This window comes from Mauremys reevesii, linkage group 11 (assembly GCF_016161935.1).
Source record: "Mauremys reevesii isolate NIE-2019 linkage group 11, ASM1616193v1, whole genome shotgun sequence".
NCBI classification, from domain to species: Eukaryota; Metazoa; Chordata; order Testudines; family Geoemydidae; genus Mauremys; species Mauremys reevesii.
The window spans coordinates 4,362,252-4,382,968 of record NC_052633.1 but is presented as its reverse complement, the minus strand read 5'-3'; the positions used below and the strand labels follow the sequence as shown (position 1 = coordinate 4,382,968).

At 47.8% G+C, this 20,717-nt stretch overlaps 1 protein-coding gene across 10 annotated transcripts in view; it reads right to left on the bottom strand.

Moving 5' to 3' along the window:
* MLPH (melanophilin) overlaps positions 1 to 20,717 on the bottom strand; it is an 84,809-nt gene that overhangs the window by 52,521 nt on the left and 11,571 nt on the right. For all 10 annotated transcript variants that reach the window (XM_039495083.1, XM_039495087.1, XM_039495093.1 and 7 more), the window contains 3 exons: positions 16,440 to 16,575; positions 4,091 to 4,312; positions 2,376 to 2,512 (listed from right to left, as the gene is read on the bottom strand). In XM_039495083.1, coding sequence (XP_039351017.1) covers positions 2,376 to 2,512; positions 4,091 to 4,312; positions 16,440 to 16,575 — 495 coding nt within the window. The remainder of the gene's footprint in view (positions 1 to 2,375; positions 2,513 to 4,090; positions 4,313 to 16,439; positions 16,576 to 20,717) is intronic.

Sequence of the window (20,717 nt, the reverse complement as noted above, 5' to 3'; positions counted from 1 at the left end):
TGGCAGCAGCTAACTGTTATCGCGCTCTAAAGTTAAGTATATGATATTGATGGCAGCTTTGTTGATCAATCCAATCCCTGGACCGCCGCCTTGAAGATGTATGTTTATATGCCACGCGGCCACTCTCTAGAATAACAAACACCTGTTCCAAAGGCTTTAGCAATGGTGATGTCAGTCTTTAAAACTGTCCAACGCTGCCACTTGCTGGCAAGTCAGTATACAAACACTGATCAGCCTGCAGAAAACGGAGGGAGGAGAAACCTGTGCGATAAAGGGCCAGCTCTTCAAGCTGTGGAAAGGGCCCTCGCTCGGCTGCGGTCAATTATCTAAAAGCAGCCGCGCTCCTTGGTTTGCTTTGTATTAGGAAGCATAAATGTTGGTTCAGGACTAACTCCTCCGCTGCTCTGGAGCAGAGCGTGGCACAGAGGAGATTGGGGCGGGGGGGAGGTGAATTCAAAGTCAAACCCCGTCCCTGCAACTGGCTGGGGGCCAGACTAGAGCGAGTCTGAATTACCTGAGGGCTGCTTTAGCTTCCGTGGGCTTGAAATAAGCCCCTCAGGGTCATTACGCCAGATCACAGTGCACTCCAGCCCTGCCCCCGACACATCTCTGTCTCGGGTTCAGAGGAGTTTGTACAATTTTTGGTGGTGCCCAGAACAGGTCCAAGCAGAGCGGTGCTGTCCATAGCAGGGACCGGGGGAACTGCCTCAGGCCCCGTGCTTTGAGGGGTCCTGCGCTTCAGGGGGATGCAGGGTCCAGGGCGGCCTGGGGTGTTAGTGGGGGGCTGGCACCGCCAGCAGCGAGTGACCCGGCCCCAGCCCACCCCACTCCTCCCTGCCAGTGCCCAGTGTCGCTTGGGGGAGTGGGAGGAAGCCAGAAAGAGGTGGGATGTGGGGGAAGGGGTGGAGTGGGGGCGGGGAGGAGAAGGAGCAGGAAGAGGTGGGGCGGGGCGTAGCAGAGCGGGGCGGGCTGGGGCCGGGTCCTTCGCTGCTGCTGGTGCTGGACGCCTGCTCACCCTCCAGGCCATCCCCGTCAAGCGCAGGGCCCCCCAAAGCCTGGGGCCTGGAGCGGTTGCCCCAGTCCGTCCTATGGACGGGACAGCTTTGAAAATATAAGCCCAAACATTAAAGGAAATAATTGGAGATATGCCAATCTCCTAGAACTGGAAGGGACCCTGAAAGGTCATTGAGTCCAGCCCCCTGCCTACACTAGCAGGACCAATTTTTGCCCCAGATCCTTAAGTGGCCTCCTCAAGGATTGAACTCACAACCCTGGGTTTAGCAGGCCAATGCTCAAACCCCTGAGCTATCCCTCCATTGGTGAGGCCGGGCCCACATTCCTGAATATTGGCGGCGCACAGGCCACGGTCCCATATAACTCGCCACCTATGGAGGAGACAGCTATGGCAGCTCTTCCAACCTAGGAAAATTCTCTGCTGCCTTTTTAGGGCAGTTTTAGTGTCCCTGCCTGCTGCTCTGGCAGTGCAAAAAGGCTGGAATCTGGCCCTCACTTACAGGCTTAGAGATACTTTAAACAACAGTGCGAGTACTGATATAAAAGCACCATATTTGTATATTTTTTGTATATAGATGCACAGCATCTATATACATACACACATGTACACCACACACACACACACACACACACACACATATATTCATCCCTGGTCTCAATGGAGTTACACCAGGGATACATTTTACATAGTCAGTTTGAGTCCCCATTCGAGACAATCCAAATTTTGTAGCTGGTGAACTGAAGCACAGAAAGATTAAAAGACTTGCCAGAGGTTACTCAAGAAATCTGTGGCAGAGCAGATAAGTGAGTCCTAATTAACTGAATCTTTGTCTCATTTACTAACAGCAAAATTTACCAATAACTTAGCATTAATTGGTATTATATTATTATAAGAACTATTACTAGCATGTAAGCCTCTGACTGCCAGGTGCTGGGACTAGACGATGTTCAATAATTGCCCTGTTCTGTGCATTGCCTCTGAAGCATCTGGTACCAGCCAGTGTTGGAACACAAGATATTAGGCTAGATAGACCATTGGTCTGACCAGTATGGCCATTCTTATGTATCTGCATTGTATAGCTTCAAAGGGTCATGTAACATCAACAGACCTTGGTCAACAGTGGACAGGATTGAACCTAGGACCTCTGGAGCTAAATGCACGAGCCGCTACTGCATGAGCCAAGCACTATATGGCTCTCAGCTAAGGCTGTAGAGCAGACTAATTTTCTCTCTCTCTAGGTCTCGGTGCCATTAGATGGGACACAACGCCACACCCAGAAGGTGTGTCTGTTACAGTTGCTCAAGCATTAGTTAAATAAGCATGCGAGGCAGATGAAAAGGAGCGCAGCCCTTTGCCATACCTAGCAACGTTGGATTAATTTTCTGCCCATGCTGTAGCCTGCCGTAGAGAGACCGCATCACTTTAGCACTTCCAAACCGCTTGAACCGGGATCTCACGTGTTCATAATACCACTCCAGGGAGCCAATCTTCACAATCCTGCCCAAAGAGAAAGAGAGAGAGAGGCGGTAACTTACAGACACGAGCCAGAGTGGTCGTGCTTTCATTGGCCAGTGTCTGATCCGATCCACCCGAGCCAATGGAAGAACTCTCGCTGACTTTAGTTTAGTGGGTGTTGGATTGGGCCCCAATGGAAGACACAGAGAGAGGCAAGATATTGGGTTTATTTCCCTACAGTCCTACCATCCACACACATATGTATCCTTCTTTCCACTTAGAGCCAGTAAACAATATTGGACCTGGAGCCTCAGATGTCTCTTTATGTCCCCATCTCTCTGGAGCATCCACAACATAGAAGTATAACCGCAAAAGGGATTTTCACACTGGTTAAGTTGCTGTGCTTTTACGGGGGTGGGATGTTACCTGGAGTTTCAACCTTAATAAAAAGGCCCCCTGCCTCCAGTACAAATGTGGCGGGTGGTGGGAGTTGTTTTGGTTTTTGGTCACTCTTTGCTCCCCCGACACTAATGGTCTAACCTCTCTCTGACTCGGTATCGATGGAAACTCTGGCTGTGCGCAGCGGAAGGATCTGACAGCCTGTTCCAGAAGACAAGATCACGAAGGGGCCCATTCTATGCTCGGGCAATACCCGCATAAAGCCCAGAGCACTGACGCTGCTTCTGAGAGCCCACGCCCAGGGTGATAATCTCTTCCACCCAGCTGCCCCCAGACAGCAGCGCCTCCGGCTTCAGATTGTGTGCTGAGACTACAAGGAGCTTCCTTGTATAGTGCATCTCAGGCAAGGAAGTCACCATCTGAGTCCCTACGCCTGGGGAGTGCAAGGTTCATTCCCTCCCTGCACCCTGGGAGAAGAGGGGCATATTGCTCCAGACCAGGGGGAGGGGAAGAGACAGGGATGTGGCACCATCTCCTCCTAGGGCAGAGAGCTCCTGTTCAGCGTCCAACTCCAGCCAGCGCCTTTAGGGCCTAACAGAGCTCTCTGTGCTGCACTCGAATGACTCCTCACCCCTCTTTTCTTTGCCAATACGGCAGTGACAGTTCCCGTGCCGTAGTTAGGTCAGAATGCGGCCCAGGGCTGCCCAAGGGAGCATTACCCCTGTTCTCTCCCCCACAGGGGGAAAGGTGCTGAGAGCGGCAGTGGGTCACGGCGAGGTTGTGCTCTCTGCTACTAGACACCCAGAAGGTGTAGCAAGGGCCCAGGAAAACGACCCGAAAATAACAGGCACTGCCCAGCAACTACAACATCAAAACTCTTTGGAGAGGGACCTTGCACGTGAGATCCTTTGTGATCTTTGACCATGGCTTTACTTTGCCTAAGCTTTGGGGTTACTCGTCATAATAGTGCCTAGCTCCTGTGGAGCATCATTCATATGTAGATTTCAAAACACGTCACAGTATTATGAACCCCATTGTACAGATGGGGAAACTGAGGCACAGAGCGATGAAGGCCAGCCAATAGGCCAGCGGCAATAGAACCTAGATCTCCTGAGTGTCTTGCTGAGGACATGCCTCCTAGGCCACTCTGCCTCTCATCTCCGGCCCCACTCCATTGTGAAACCCCTTCGCCTGCAGGGCTGCTGGTCCCTGTCCTTCTACCTAGATAAGCGGCAAGGGTCACAGATCCAGGCTTGCTCCTTTTTGTTGTAGCGGCTGCAGTTCTTGCAGGTGTAGAAGTGGCAGTCTAAGCACTGGCGCTTGCTGTTCACCAGGAACTTGAAGGGCTGCAGGCAGTGGACGCAGTGGGTCTCGTTGAGCTGGGACTGATTGGACAGGAGCTCCCTCTTGGTGCCCTCTTTTTCAATCTTGCATTTCAGTTCCCTATAAAAGCCAGACACAGACATCAGGAAACGAGGAACAGACATAGCTACGCTCCAGGGGTTGAGTCTGCAAGCAGCCCCGAGGACTCTCAGCTGGGAGACCAGCTGACTCAACGGTAATCATTAAGCACACCAACCCCAGCTCTGCTCTGAATTACGTTGCTGTAAATCTGGAGTGATCACCCCTGTTATCATGCAGCACTTTTCATCCGTAGAACTCAAAGTGCTTTACAAAGGGGGCCAGAATTGTTATCCTCATTTTACAGATGGGGAAACTGAGGCACACCCCAAGTCACCCAGCAGGCCAGTGGAAGAGCCAGGAATAGAAAGAACCCAGGTCTCCAGAATCCCAGTGTAGTGCTCTATCCACTAGGCTATACTACCGCTCTACTGTACACCACTGAAAGCAATGGTGACACTCTGGATTTTCATCAGTGTATCCGAGCATGGAATCTGGCCCATTAATGGATTTGTTTATCCTGTGTGACTTTGACCACATATAATTTCATTTAGCTCTGCATCCTTCCACATGACAAGCTCCGTGACATTTATAAATCACTCTAGCCTAGCTTGTTGAAACTCTGCTCTGTTATCACTAATGAAACAAGTATTAGAAAACAGCACAGCTGGGCCAAAGAGACAGTGTTTGGATCTGGATCCAGATTAGGTTTAGACTAGGGCTTGGGTTCAAGGCCAAACGGGCTGTATGTTTCAGGTTTGCTGAAATCCTGCTGGGTAGCCCTGGAAGATTTTGGTTGCAAACAGTAAAAACCTCAGTAGATCAGCTGTTCTCACAAGATTTTGACTGAATCCAAAACCACAACACAGGCTCGTTGGGCTTAGGTTCCAGTGTGGAATTGACAGCCGCAGGACCAGATGCTTAGAACTTCAATGAAACTTACACTGAGGATCTGGCCCAGTAACTGTAGACCACAGCCCAAATGTGCGATCGCTATTGCCTCGTTGTTTACTTGTCCTCCCAGATCTGTCTGTACCATCTGTGGTCTCTTGTCTTATACGCAGATTGTTAAGTCTTTGGGGACTTTCTGTTGGCTACCTGTAGAGCAGCTAGGACAATGGGGTCCTGGATCATGAATAGGGAGTCTAGGCACGACGATTATACAAATAACACACACAGTAATAAATAATAAAATAATCATAATTTGCTTCTGCTTTTCAATTCTTCCCACTGCCCCTTAGGAGCTTCACGCGTAGGTTATTTTCATAGGCGTTTGGCTGCGAATTGGAGTTTTGGACATCATCAGTATAGACCTGTTACCTAGAAGAAGAGGAGCTGTTTGAATACATGTATCTTCGCTGGAAAGTGGTAGCGACAGGGCCGGCGCTTCCAGGGCGGCAGGATTTGCGGGGCGGCATTTTGCCGTCCTAGGCGGAAATTCGGCGGCGGGGGGTTCTTCCGCTCTGCGTCTTCGGCAGAAATTCGGCGGCGGGTCCGTCACTTGCTCCGGGACCTGCCGCCAAAGTGCCCTGAAAACGCAGAGCGGAAGGACCCCCCGCCGCCGAATGCTCAGAGGAGGAGCGCTGCCGCCTAGGGCGGCAAAAACCCTGGCGCCGCTTCTGGGTAGGGAACCGAGATTTCATTACCAGTTCTTACAGTTTGGGGGCCCATTCCACAGTCCTGCAGTACTAAAGCCCATGAAACGCCTACAGTTGAAAAGAAGGTAGAAAGGTCTCAGAACAGCATGTGTCAGTTACGACGAAAGCAACCATGTGAGCCGTTCATGACAGTCCCATGAACGGCTGTCTAATACAGAGCACGCTTTGAAAGCAATCTTGGCTGGACCTTTGTTAGCAGAAAGAGTCTATTGTGAGGCAAACATTTCATTTGCTTTTAGGATATGCTACCCGGTCTGGACAACTGGCCATCCTCAATGCAGGAAGTGCTCCATGTAGCCTGAATTTCAAGCAGCGGTCAGGGTTGGCTAAAACACACGTTCCAAATCAGCTGAGCAAGAGCAGTGTCCTAATGGAGGATCTGCAGCAATACCTGAAGGATTTCTATTTGTTCTCAGCGCAGTGCGTTAGCTAGTACAGACCACAGCTTGTTTGCCTTTTGGGTTATGATTAAGAAGCGTAATGTTTGATTTGTAGGAAGGGTCCTTGAAGGCTTGTTTTCCATCTAGGCAGGGCTGGAAAGCCGCCCCTTCCTGAACACAGTTAACACGGCTGTTCCACATGGACTAGAAACCTCAGTAGCTCAGCTGTTCTCACAAGATTTAGCTGTGTCCAGAGTAGCCACACTAGCTGTACATCATTGCAATGCTTTTATCAAGGGGTTAATAAATGGGTGTCAATACGACCCACTAACAGAAAGGTTAAAATGCCAGGTCAACAAAGCCAGTTCGTAAGAAAAGAAGAAACCATTCGAGTTCATGAACATTTTTCAATATTGGGCAGTCGTGGAACGGCCGGGAAGATCCCAGGGTTGTGCCTGAGCAGGGCCGGCTCAGGCTTTTTTGCCGGCGAAGGGAGGGGAAATAAAAGAAAAAGAAAAAAAAAAGCCGCGATCGGTGGTACTTTGGCGGCAGCTCAACTGTGCTGCTTCATTCCTTGGCGGCAATTTGGCGGTGGGCCCTTCGCTCCGAGAGGGACTGAGGGACCTGCCGCCGAAGACCCGGACGTGCCGCCCCTTTCCATTGGCCGTCCGAAGCACCTGCTTCGTTCGCTGGTGCCTGGAGCCGGAGGAAGCACGCAGGGCAGGATCTGTGCCTGAGGAAGCACGCAGGGCAGGATCTGTGGGAATTCTCCCAGCAGTAGCCTGTGCATAGGATTTTCCAGGAGGATGAGTGTCACCTGGGGCCAGATTCTGACAGTGTAAATCAGCACAGCTCCATTTACTTGAACGGAGCTATGAAGGTTTATATCAGCTGTGAATCTGGCCCAGCGTGAGCCTGCTCCAGGCATTTCCATGGGTGCTTCTGGCCACGAGATGTTTACAGTAGCAAGAAGTTGTTCATCACTGAGGATGACTTATAAAAGCACCCCGGCAGCCACCTTCTGTCTACGTAATTGAATTCCCAGTGTCGCTTGCTCATTCGGGAAAGCCCTGGCATTCGCTGCTTCTGGGAGCAAAACGTTTTTATAAAGAAGTTGCTGTCAAGGGATCAAATCCGGCTCTCAGTTACACACTGACTTCGGTGGAGCTATTTGAAGCTAGCTGGCACATACTGGAATAAAATCAGCGCGAGAGGCAACTCAGGCCCCAAGCCTTTATATTTAGTAAACCAAATATCTCTCAACGGTGTCTCTGTTATGCAGCACATTTACCTGCGGTTATGACACAAATCAAGGGCTCCGGTTTCACAAACAACTTTCTAAAAACTGCTTTCGGAAAGAGGGCTGGGTTTTAGCCCTTTCCAAAGGCGGTTTCTGGCAGGGACGTCGGTGCCCAAGACAGACCCTCATTCTTAATCCTAGCCGACGAGCAGCAGATATATGTGCGCTCTGGTTGGCGTTTGGGTTATGGAATGAAAGAACTCAGCAGGCTAAGCAGAATAGGAGTCTCTGGCGATGTAGCTACACACTGTGTCCCCCGGGCAGCCCACCTCCTGCTTTCTGAGAATTGCTCTTTGGAGTAGGGATTGTCCTTTTTTTAATGTTTGTCCAGCACCTACCACAAGGGGGCCCAATCTACGTAACACCCCCATAGAAATGTTAATAACTAATAACGTTCGCTCTGTGTTGTGCTCGATGAACTTTCCCACTGTGTACTCGAGGATCAGAAACTTTCACCAGACCAGTTTTTCCTGTTTTCAAAGCCTGCCAGCTACTCTCTACCCCCGCCATGAAGATAACAGGTCTCAGCTGAACTAATTTAAAACCCAGAGGAACCACATGGCCTTTATTTATTCTTTTCAATAGTCAGGATCGCAGACAGCTCTTTTGTTACTAAATTCCCTGCAGAATGAGTAAGCGAAGGTGTGGCTGGCATGGGCTGTTACGGAATTACCAGGAAAAGCCTCTAGCAGATTGAGGCCGGAACCCACAGCGGCATTCCAGAAAACAGCTGGCTATCCCCGTGGTGGAATACCTGTTGCAGAGGGGTGGTTTGCTGCGTGGCGTAGGGCTAGCATACCACTCCCTGGTACAGAACAACACCGAGGGGATGGCATCAGGGAGGGCGGGGTGAGATCTAGCTATTCTGGATTGAAAATGGTTCCTTTGAGTCTGTTCCAGCCTGGGCATAAATGAGAACAGTAGCTGGGCTGTTCTAGGCTATGCCAAAGAACAAACCATTCCCCACTGTCACCAGACTTTCCTAAGAACACCTTTGCCCCCATCCTCCCAGGCTGTGCTTCCAGCGAGGCTCAGAATGGAGAGGGGTAACTAGTGGTGTTCCCCAAGGGTCAGACCTAGGACCAATCCTATTAAACTTATTCATAAATGATCTGGAGAAAGGGGTAAACAGTGAGGTGGCAATGTTTGCAGATGATACTAAACTGCTCAAGCTAGTTAAGACCAAAGCAGATTGTGAAGAACTTCAAAAAGATCTCACAAAACTAAGTGATTGGGCAACAAAATGGCAAATGAAATCTAATGTGGATAAAAGTAAAGTAATGCACATTGGAAAAAATAACCCCAATGATACATACAATAGGATAGAGGCTAATTTAGCTACAACGAGTCAGAAAAGAGATTTTGGAGTCATTGTGGACAGTTCTCTGAAGACATCCATACAGTGTGCAGCAGCAGTCAAAAAAGCAAACAGGATGTTAGGAATCATTCAAAAAGGGATAGAGAATAAGACAGGGAATATCTTATTGCCGTTATATAAATCCATGGTACGCCCACATCTCGAATACTGCATACAGATGTGGTCTCCTCATCTCAAAAAAGACATACTGGCATTAGAAAAGGTTCAGAGAAGGGCAACTAAAACGATTAGGGGTTTGGAACGGGTCCCATATGATGAGAGATTAAAGAGGCTAGGACTCTTCAGCTTGGAAAAGAGGAGACTAAGGGGGATATGATAGAGGTATATAAAATCATGAGTGATGTGGAGAAAGTGAATAAAGAAAAGTTATTTACTTATTCCCATAATATAAGAACTAGGGGGCCACCAAATGAAATTAATGGGCAGCTGGTTTAAAACATATAAAAGGAAGTTCTTCTTCACCATGCGCAGAGTCAACCTGTGGAACTCCTTACCTGAGGAGGTTGTGAAGGCTCAGACTATAACAGGGTTTAAAAGAGAACTGCATAAATTCATGGAGGTTAAGTCCATTAATGGCTATTGGCCAGGATGGGTAAGGAATGGTGTCCCTAGCCTCTGTTCGTCAGAGGGTGGAGATGGATGGCAGGAGAGAGATCACTTGATCATTACCTGTTAGGTTCACTCCCTCTGGGGCACCTGGCATTGGCCACTGTCAGTAGATAGGATACTAGGCTGGATAGACATTTCGTCTGACCTAGCATGGCCATTCTTATGTTCTCAGATGAGAATGCAGGATAGATTCTATGGGCCTGATTGCAATCCCATTAACACCGGGTGGTAATGGAGATCAAAATCTGTCCCTTATAGTCACTAATGATTGAGGTCTGCAGTCACATAGCTTTCTTCTCATACAAGGACCTGATGTTAAATTAAACTATGAAACTGGCATGAATGAACTGAGCAACCAACTCAAGGTAACGTAAGACTGAGACGACGACATTCATAGTCAGTTTGAAAATCTAAACAACACAATCAAGGGTCTGGATTCTCCTCTGGATTGTAGATCTGAAGCGTTTCCTTTGAAATCTAGAGTTATCTGGATTTGCAGCAACCGTGAGATGAGATTCTGATCCAGTAACAAGCTCACACACAGAAGACTTTAGCTGAGAAAAACTGCTCATTGGAGGGGGGGGGGAAAAACAGTAGTGAGGGAGATTGGGATTTTGCAATGTATGGATGGGTATGAAAGCTGTGTGAATAATGGAGTTTTTGGTGCAATGTGAATTATTAAAAAAAAGGAGAAAAAACTAATTTGTTTAAAAAGAAAATTAAGCAAAATTTAAAAAATGTCAGGTTCAATGAAACCTTTAGACTTTGAGCCCTTAACATTCTTTACTTTTCTAAAAATAAAATTAAAGGAAATTTCACCACAAAAACCTCATTTTGAATAAAAAAATCAAAAGTTCAAACAATGTTTTGAATATTTTGGAATTTTTTTTTGACTTAAACTATTTGGCAAATGGACTCCCATTGGCAAAGTGGTTTGGTATCACCAAATCTGCATTTTTTGCCTAAAGTTTTGATTGAAAAATGTCACCCAGCTCTAAAAGTTAAGGCACTGAACTGACTCAGAAGACATGGGTTCAATTCCTAACTCTACCACAGACTGCCTGTGGGTATGTCTACACTGCTAAAAAGACCCATAGCACAGCCATGGCTGGCCCGGGTCAGCTGACGGAGGTATGTTGGGCTTGGGCTGTGGGGATAAAAACTGCACTGTAGGTGTTCTGGCTCAGGCTGGGGCCTGGGCTCTGAGATCCCCCAAGGAGGGGTAGGTCTCAGAACCTAGGTTCCAGCCTAAACCCAAACATCTCCACTGCAAGTTGTAGCCCCAACATGGTGCTAAAAACAAACACTTCTATGAAGAAGAATATTGCCTAATAAAAAGGACCACCCTGGACTCTGCCAAGGATTCCTCTCTGTAGGGCATTAAAAAAAATGGTGAGGCAGTGGATGGTGCAGCGGTTCTGGAGCGGTTTCTGGAATCCTGTGTGCATGCTTTCTGTGGGGTTTCCCACCCTCGGACCCCAGGGTGATGTTGGCAGATCAGCAGCAGAGCACTACGGTCATTGACGGAGGAGGCTGTCCATCCTGCAAGAACAGCTGTAGCCATCCCATTGGGGGCAGGCTAGCAGAGAGAGGGGTGGGAGGTTCATGGAGAAGATGATACTGTAAGGCTACCACAGACAGGTCTGTGGTGAAGGAGGCACTGATGGGGAGAGAAAGTGGTGAACTTACCCCAGCAATAACACCTGTCACACCACTTCCTCCACTGTTCTAAGTTGTGCTGCACAACGTTGCATGGGCACACTCCTACTAGGGTGACCAGACAGCAAGTGTGAAAAATCGGGCTGGGTGTGTGTGGGTGGGGGTGGGTAATAGGAGGCTATATAAGAAAAAGCCCCAAATATCAAGACTTCCCCTATAAAATTGGGACATCTGGTCACCCTAACTCCTACACACCAGGGTGTGCAACATACTATGAGATGGGCCTGCATCAAGTCCACTGTAAGGTAGAGGCCAAGTGCTTCCAACACAGGCGAGGGGTAGTTATTTGAGCTTGGCTCGTTAGGACCGTGCTGTGTGCATATATAAATAGTTAACAGACGTTTGTGCTCAGGAGCATGTAGCTCGGTTGATGGGTTTGGTGGAACCAGCCAGGTTTGTTGTGCGCTGCAAATGGCTTCTTTTGTGCAGCTCTTTACATAACTCACCCTACACTTGACTGCACTGATTCTGATCACCCTGATGCCAGGGTGGTTGTGTTGACTTAAGCAGAGCTCTGTATTATAAATGGGCAAAATGCCCCAGCACTATTTATCCAAAGCACTTGCATGTCAGACAAAACAGGCTCTTTTTCTTATGCTCTATTTGGCTCCAAAACACCCCTCGGGTTAGGCTTTCACTGTGCAAAACCAAAACCTGAGCGAAGAGATTCTGAAAAACATCAGAAGTCAACCCCACCCTTGGTACTGCCCATTTCTGCAGCCTGTCAGATCTGTGGCTTAGAGCAGTGCAGCCCACGTTATGAACCTTAGTAATAATGGACGTAGCAGAGTTCATGTGAAACCTTTATGACATGCAGCCTGTTCAAGGGAGCCCGACAGAACATTTTAAATACCGCACCATTCTAGCTGCTCCTCCAAGCTTGGCTGGAGGGAGCCGTCTCCCTGCTCCGCGTCCATAGACATGAACACCTCTGCCATTCAGATAGATGTTCTACCGCAGCGGTGAAGAACCTGCTGTGGGCTGAAACCAGCTCTACACACTGTAAATAGCCGGGGGCTACACTGTCACTTGGGCTACATGTCTGCACAGCGGAGGAAGAATTATTGCTGTACTCCCAGAACGGGGTGCATGGACCTAGGATCTGGGCACTCAGGATAAAGCACTTACCCCACCCCACTGCTTAGGTGGGTATGGGACGAACTTTGGATGTTCCCCAGCCAGCACGGTGCAGCCACCAAGGCAGGTGGATGGGCAGGGATGGACAAAGCCTTGGCTCCCGCTCAAGACGCACCGTGCGCAAGCCAGCACGGTGAGGCTAGTGCATTGCTGTCCTTATCTGCTGCTGGTACAGGCCAACAGCAAATTACAACCCCTCAGCCCCAGCAAGGGAGAAGCAGGGATTGTGCCTCAGAGGGGTGTCTCTGAAGTGCAGTGGCTTGTGGTGTTAGATCTAGGGTGATGCATCTTATATGCCTCAGTCCAATCAGGGCTATGCCTCAAGGCACAATCTAGCCCTTGTGATCCCTACAGTTCAACATGGAGCCCCAGGGACCTATACAAGCCAGCCAGGTTCCAGGGCCATCTGAGCAGATCCAGAGGGCTCTCCCCCTGTGGAAAGGTCATGCAGTGGCTGGTACTTCCCCTCATGGCCAGGCAAGGTGCAGCAGCCTCTTGATTTTGGTGTCTCCCCCACTGACAGGCCCTCCAAGCCTGGGGAGACCTGCCCCTTCTCACGACTCAGGCCTCCGGCCAGGTCACTTACAGTCCCCACCTCTTCGGGGGTAGGAGAGTTCAACAAACAAAACAGTCTAATGACCTTCTGGCAGGTCTGCAGCCCACCCTGGACTCAAGGGTCCTTCTCCCCTTGCATCTGCAGGGCTTTTCCCGCCCTGCTGCTGGTGGCAGACAAGGGTTCCAGCCCAGGGACCCCATACGGAGCAGCAAAGGTCTGTAGCCTCAGACTCACTGCTGCTTCCCTGGGCCACCTCCTACCTTTAGCGGCCTCCAGCTGCTTTTGCAGAATGACTTATTTCAGAGCTGTGTCTCTGGGGATTCCAGCTGCTTCCTGCTCCCTTGCGTTTGATGCAAAGTCCTCCCCAGATTCCCTGGCCACCCCCTTCTGGTCTGCAGGCTCTTACGCCAGCTAGTGCTGGTCTGCCAATCAGCCACAGCTGAAGAGATAGCCACGAAGGGGTTAAAAGACACTGTAGCTGTGGCAGGATAGTGTTTATACACCCCACCAAATGCCCATTCTGCAAGATTGCCTGGTACCTTCCACATCAGTGGGGTCCCTGGTCCACGACTATGAACCACCACAGCCAGGCCGGGTGATTTTGTAGGGACCACATGTAGACACGTTTCCAGCAACTCAGTGCTGACGATGGAGGACAAATGAGCTCGTTTGTGTGAGCACTTCCCAAGGCCATGATGGAATCAAGGTGAAGGAAAGAAAAATGGTAATGGCAACAACTTCATTTCAAGGCCCCACCTTAACCAGAGGCAGAAAGGAGCAGTGTGCTAGAGTATAAAGCATTCATTTGTAGCCCTGGCAGGTGCCTTGTCCCCGCCCGCCAACCCTCCAAACACACTCAACCTCCTGGTCTCATCCCCCTGGTGACCAGGCAGCATGAGGGGCTGACTGACCCTTATACGTCTTACATTGTGGAACAGGGCAAAAAAAGGAGGAACTGATAAAAAAGTTAGAGATGGAAACAACTGGTTTCTAGGCCCGGCAAGCTTGTGCTCACAGCCATCAAATGACCTAAAACATTCCTGTCTAGCCTTAGCATTTGGCAAGGTACCTTCTTTTGAAATCACATGGGAGAGACTTTTGTTTAGCTGGTGAATTGGTACAAAAAGATGTTTTCAGGACCAGTGACCAGAAAGAAAAAACGCTGCTCCCTGCCACACTGAATCAAACTCACCGACTCGAAGCAGTTAAAGGGACTATTTAAAGGGCCTGGCATAGCAGGATAAAGTTTGTCCAACAGCATAATTGGCTATTTCTGCTCAGGAGAGGCACACGGGGAGTTTGTCGGTCCGGAGGGAGACCCATTGGCAGAGCTGCAGGGAAACTTGAAGGTATGTCAGCGTCTAGCAGGCGTTAGTTGTTCCTGGTTGCCATGAGCACTATAAATTCACTCCTCCCTGGCCCTCCTGAACTGCCGGGAAGTCAGCTCACCAGGGACACGGGAACATGTTTTATGGTTATAGACACTATAAAGGAGTCAATGCAAATGGAATCTCCAGGAAGTCACCCACAGTTATGAGTCATGGTGGAGCTGCTTTGCTCTCTTACCTCAGTGCACAGTATAAACAATTCCCTCCCCAGGACAGAATTAGTGTTTCCTGTCTCTTTCCAGGTAACTATGTTACTTTAATGCCCTTGTCGTCGCTCGCCAAGCTGCATGATTAACATAGCACAGCCTTTGGGACACAACGCATAGAGGATCTTGTAGGAAAAAAAATAAAAATCATTCAGAGTAACAATCTCTGCCTCCTATTCAAACGCCAGGTGTTTTGTGAATCTGAGCTCATTTCAGGTGGGGGGGGCACATTGGTCCTGCCCATTCGCTATTTACTGCTGTTGGTGCATTGGGTTAGAAGGGGGTCTGCTCTTGGTGCATCACAATCTTCAATGTATTTACCCTCACAACACCAGGCAGTGCCATTATCCCCACTGTACAGGCAGGAAAGAGGCACGCTGACAGACTTGCCCATGGTCACACGGGAAGTCCGTGCCAGTGCAGGGAACTGAACTCAGGTCTCTAAACTCCTAGGCTAGGGCCTTAAACACTGGACTTTACTTCCTGATCTGCAAGAGCTCAGGTGCTCTGAAGTCTATTCTGAGAAATTCCTTGGCACATGTTTTTCTAGACACTGTCCAGGGGAGGCTGCTGGTAGTGGAGACCCTTCAGTGGCCACGGGTAAGATGCTCTGATGCTGGTTCTGAAGACTCCTATTACTGTTAAGGATTATTATTTTGTCTGTTTTAGAACACCCCCTTTGTCAAAGAAAAAACTACAAACCCCAGCAGGTTGCCACAAAGGACCAAATTCAGCCTAAGTCAATACAACTCCTTTTTAAAGCCATCACAGTTGTATCTGATTATGCAAAGACTGAATTTGGCCCCAGGTTTTTCGCTGGGGACACCCACCACACGCAAACCAGGGTGGCTCATGCATATAGTATGTGCATATAGGCATGAGACTGTCTCTCGCTATTCCATTCTTTTGAGCCAAAGGACTGAAATCAATGAGCTTCCTACCCCCAGAGCAGGTCAGAGGATAGTGATTTGTCAGTTTCAATCTCCTCTGCTGGCTCACCAGTTCAGTGCCAACAAGGTCAGCAGAAGTTCAGCATCACACAGAGGATGAAATAACTAGTTCACATAAAATAAGTATTTTGTCACCCCTCTGTTCAAACCAGAACTGGACGTTTCTGCTGTTCAAAGCTAGTACAGTGAACTTTCCCACCGTATATTTCAGGATTGAGATGAATACATACTATGGAACACAGCTGGGCAAAATCTCTCAGATTAGAAGTTTCATCCAATTTAGGTGCCAAAATTCCAATTTTAATGAAGAACAGATCAAAAGGTTATAAATGTTGACCTATTTTTAGCCAGCTCTTTTGCAAACGGCCCACTCACGAGAACCATGCAGGTATTTGAATTTACTCTGCTGTTAAGTTTTATTGGCAGGCTTTCATAAACTAACAGCAATGGAGCCACATTCCATACTTTGTTCCATACACTGAAAGCCGGGTATCTTTGAAACCAGATTTTGGCCCACGACGTTTCTGGGGTGAGGGTACTGCACTTCGGGTCAGATACTTAACTAGCAAAACTTGGTGTAGCTCCATCGATTTAAAAATCGGCGATTGATCCTGATGGAACTATGTTGACTTGCACCAGCTGAGTAGCTGGACCCTCCCCTTCAGACTATAACCAAATGCAGTGGACTACTAGGTTAATACAATGGGCTACTCCTTTCTCCTATTGGCTTTGCTGGCCGCAGGGTCAAGCCCACACTATTTTTTCTTGCCCAGATTTTCAAACTGCTGGCTTTGTCTGTTCTCATGTTAAAAGAGACCTCAGGGATCCGAGCCTGCTATTTCCTTCTGTGAGTCAAAGCCTTGAAGTGTGCATAAAGCATGTACTCACTCCAATCTTTCTTCCTCTTTCTTCCGCAGATCAAAGTCCCGTTGAACCACCTCCCAGACGTGCTTGGCCTCTTCATCTGTTAGCTTGGAAAGATCCAGTTTCCTTCCCATCCTAGCAAGCAGTTGTGTCAGGGGAGCTAAACAACAATGAGAGCAATAAGAAATAAGTCAATAAGGTTATACAAGAGCCAGTCTACATTCAAAGAAACATTGTCATGTTCTTTATCAGACAAGGCACATGCTCATGCATCTCCTGGGAGGTATTTCATATTGACAGAGGGAAGGAACTTACTCCACCTCTGTCAACATCCGTATGAGCTGGTTCATTCCAATGGTTTGGTATGTGAGGTGACGTTGTGTACAATGGGTGGCCGGTTGTGGCAATGAAAGTCACTTGCTGACACAGCCTGCCTTCAGAGAGCCACACTGTAGTCTAAGGCCTACGGACAGCTTCCTTAGAATTAGGGGAAGGCTTGAGCCCTTTGCCCAGAGTCTTACTGAGAGAGCCTGATGCAATTGAGGCCTTCATTTGGAGAGTAAAATGCTTATTAATCAGGCGGTTTACAAAGTGCACCTGAACTATACAAATCCTAAACATTTCCTAAACAAGTCAAGGCCTGATTGTGAGGGGTTGGGGTGACAGGACTTCTAGAATCTTCTCTGCTTGCCATGGCAGCTATAGGATGAAAAAATGTCATCCCCATGGACTCCAAGGGAAGCAGGGTGGCTTTTGTCAACTTCTTGCTTCTCCTTTCCTTATTTTCCACACTAAACTGCAGGGTGAATGGAGCCAACCAGCACCTCAGGCCATGTGGTCCCGGATGTGGTCCCTGCCTGCTGGTGTCTCCCTGCTGGGAGAAGTTTTGCCTGTCAAACTGATATCAACTACAGCTCCCCAGTCTTTAGCCTGACCTGAACATCCATGGACAAGGGTGTTGCTGCCCCTCAGAGAAGGTGCCAGGTTGGCCTGATGTAAGCACTCTACAGACACCTACTACAACCAATGGTCACAGAACAGCTTTCCCCACCCCACCTCTTCTGGTTTGTTGGCTTGTTTCTCTCTCATCTGATTTGGTCCCAGCTTTGTACGCAAGCCAAACATATTTTGGTTGCAACTTATTTAACAGTGTCATCGTAACATTAATATTGTCACCATGAATTCACTAATGTCACCTCCATAACTTAAGACAAGTCTGGTTTCGTTGTATGCATGTGATTACTGAAGGCAGAAGGTTTAAATCTCTTGTCGTTATTAACAAGAGTCCTAATACACAGTACAAGCCACAGGGTGCAGGACAAAACCTAAAATAATCTGATTGCCACAACAGGCCTAATTATCACCCTGGCTTCTCATTCACTTAATGAGTGGGGCTCTCTCCTTGAGAAAGTACTACAGGTATCCAAAGGAATCCGTTTTCTTCCGTTGTAGGAGCAAACCTTACTTTACATACTTCTCTCCTCCCCACCAAGGTATTTAAGCCAAGAGTAAGACACACTAAAGAGGTACAAAATTCTGCCAGGATGAGAAGTTCTATCTACCGAGACCATGCTCTCAACATAGGCCATCACTCAAAATGAGTTCTCCCCAGGTCACCTCCATTTCAGATAGTCTCCTACAGTCCAGGCTGGAAATTCCTTGTCACAGCTAGTTAGCTACTGTATTTCATCTGCCAGGCAAGAGTAATTCAGTCTAGCAATTTGTTTGGGGCAACAGATGGATTAACATCAACTGGATTTGGGCCTGAAAAGGACTTTAGGTGAGCTGAATCCAAATTCAAATGAATTGTGTGCAGAAATGGAGTTTTCAGGAGAAGTCAGTATCTGAGGTGAGCACATGCTTTTCCCTTTGAAGCTGTGAATCTATTTCTAGCTTGTCCAGCTGAGTTAGGAGCCCAATAAGAACAATTAGTTAACTGGCAGAAGTGAGCAATGAGTTTATCAGCAAATTACGTAAGCAGATTTGAGAGCGGCTTTGCACCAATGAATCCAAACAGCAGGTCAATAGATGACAATTGGCATCCCAACAAGAGCCTGTCTAAGGGTTTTTGCTGCAATTATCCCAGGACCTCTCAAGCATGGGTTTGCTCCTGTTCTGAATTTATTAATGAGAAGAAAAAAATACATTCTAACTATTCATACTGTTCCGAGTATCGACATGCCTGTTTCCAATCCCTTCACAAACACAACAGCACATATGCTGCTGCTCAGGCAAGGAAGGAAATATTTTGTTGACAAAACAGTCACAACTTTTGGTCCCACTGGGCAAGAGATCAAATGTTGAGTGTCAATTCTTGCTATATAGAAACCCTAACAAAGCAAAATGCAATGATTTGCTTAAAATTGGCATCTATGACCAATTGCTTGCACTACAATGATGAAAAGTTTGACATCCGGGTCTTACTTTTGTTGCTGTTCAAATAAACGGCAATGCTCCCTACTAACTTTAGCAGGAAGAGGATCACTCCTTATTTTACAAGGTGGAGCCTCGTCTGAAAAGGACTGTGAACGTCTCAATGGCATAGGGTCAGATTCTGCCACCCCCACTTACCAAGTGGTGCCTCCCACCAAGGAAATCAATGGGATTGCTTATGAAGGAAGGTACCATTAAGCCCAAGAGCCAAACACTAAGCATTCAGCATTTGCCCGATTCTCATTCCACTGAAATCAGTAGAACTCTCATTGACTTCAAAGGGACCCCAGTTCAGCCAAGAACATAAGCACAAGGCTTAACTTTAAGAACTGGAGTAGCCTCACTGGAATCGATGTTGACATCTTGTCAATGGAACAACCTAAATGCTCAAGTGGTCTGCTGAATTGAGACAGCAGCAGAGTTGGTCTAACAGTCAGCAATGGTTTTACTGTTAGTTCTTATTAGTGGGGCCTCAATATTGCAGTGCTTGGGTTATTTTTGTCAGTAATGTGCCCACACAGAGGTCAGACATGGCAGCATCACATGAAAATGACATTTGAATGAGAATTCAGGAGCAAAAAAAAAAAAATCTTCCTTGATACAGTTCTGGTAAACAAGCTGCCGCCGCTTTTAAATATGAACCTTTCTTGGAAATCAAATGGGAAAGCTATTGCCTGCTAGTGAATAGCATGTACTAGTTGAAGTTGGTTTTTTAATGTTTGTTCATTGACTTTTGCAGCTTTACACAAGAGCATTCACCAGCATGAATGCCACAAACAACCTCTTATTTTAAGAAAGAAAATGAAATCAACATGACCATCAGCTGATTTCCCCATCCCCTTCCCTTTCTTACAAATTTATGAATAAAATGCGCAAAACTCATTAACTTGAGTCAGCAGATGTTTTATGTATCTGGTGACCGTGGATGAGTCAAATGGAATTGATCTCCATCTCATGTAAATCAATGTAGAGCCATAGAAGGAGAAGCTGGTTTACACCAGCTGAGGATCTGGCCCCAAAGGCTTCAGAATGAGAGCACTCTTGTAAGGTCAGTTTATACAAGGCTTTTTTTTTTTTAAAATATAATTATTGGAGATATACCAATCTCCTAGAACAGGAAGGGACCTTGAAAGGTCATTGAGTCCAGCCCCCAGCCTTCACTAGCAGGACCAAGTACTGATTTTTGCCCCAGATCCCTAAGTGGCCTCCTCAAGAACTGAACTCACAACCCTGGGTTTAGCAGACCAATGCTCAAACCACTGAGCTATCCCTCCTCTATTTTGTGCTATCTCAGGTAATAGCTATGTTGGTCAGGGGATTGGATTTCTTCACACCTGCCTGACATAGGTGTGGCGGTGCAAGTTTTCCGTGTAGACCAAGCCCAAGAACCACCAGGCTTCTCAAACTAAACTGACAGCTTGATTTTCAGAAGAACGGGAGCCCAAGGCTGCACACAAAGCAAGGTGCGCAACTGCATGCCTATTTTGCACATGGGGTTCCCACAACAGTGCACAGAAATCAGACACTTGTGCATACAAGTCAGGCCATCACTGGCTGGGTATCAATGCCATTATCTGACTTGCAAGCGCCGCTGCAGAACTTGCATATGGAAAAAGCAGCACGTACCACTAAGCCTGCTTAAATGAAGCTGCCTTCGCCTTCATACTCCAGTAAAACTAATGCATTGCAATGGAGCTTTCAGTTCTCCATGTCCTCAGTGTAGTAACTTAAGCAGCCTTAGAGATAGCTCAGCAGGAATGAGAGGAATGAAATAGGAATGAGAGCTCTCATTGTGAGAGCAATGAAGGATGAGGTGGTATGTGAGAGTGCTGCTAACTTAAGCCAGGCAGAAAAGGGGGAGCCCCTCTC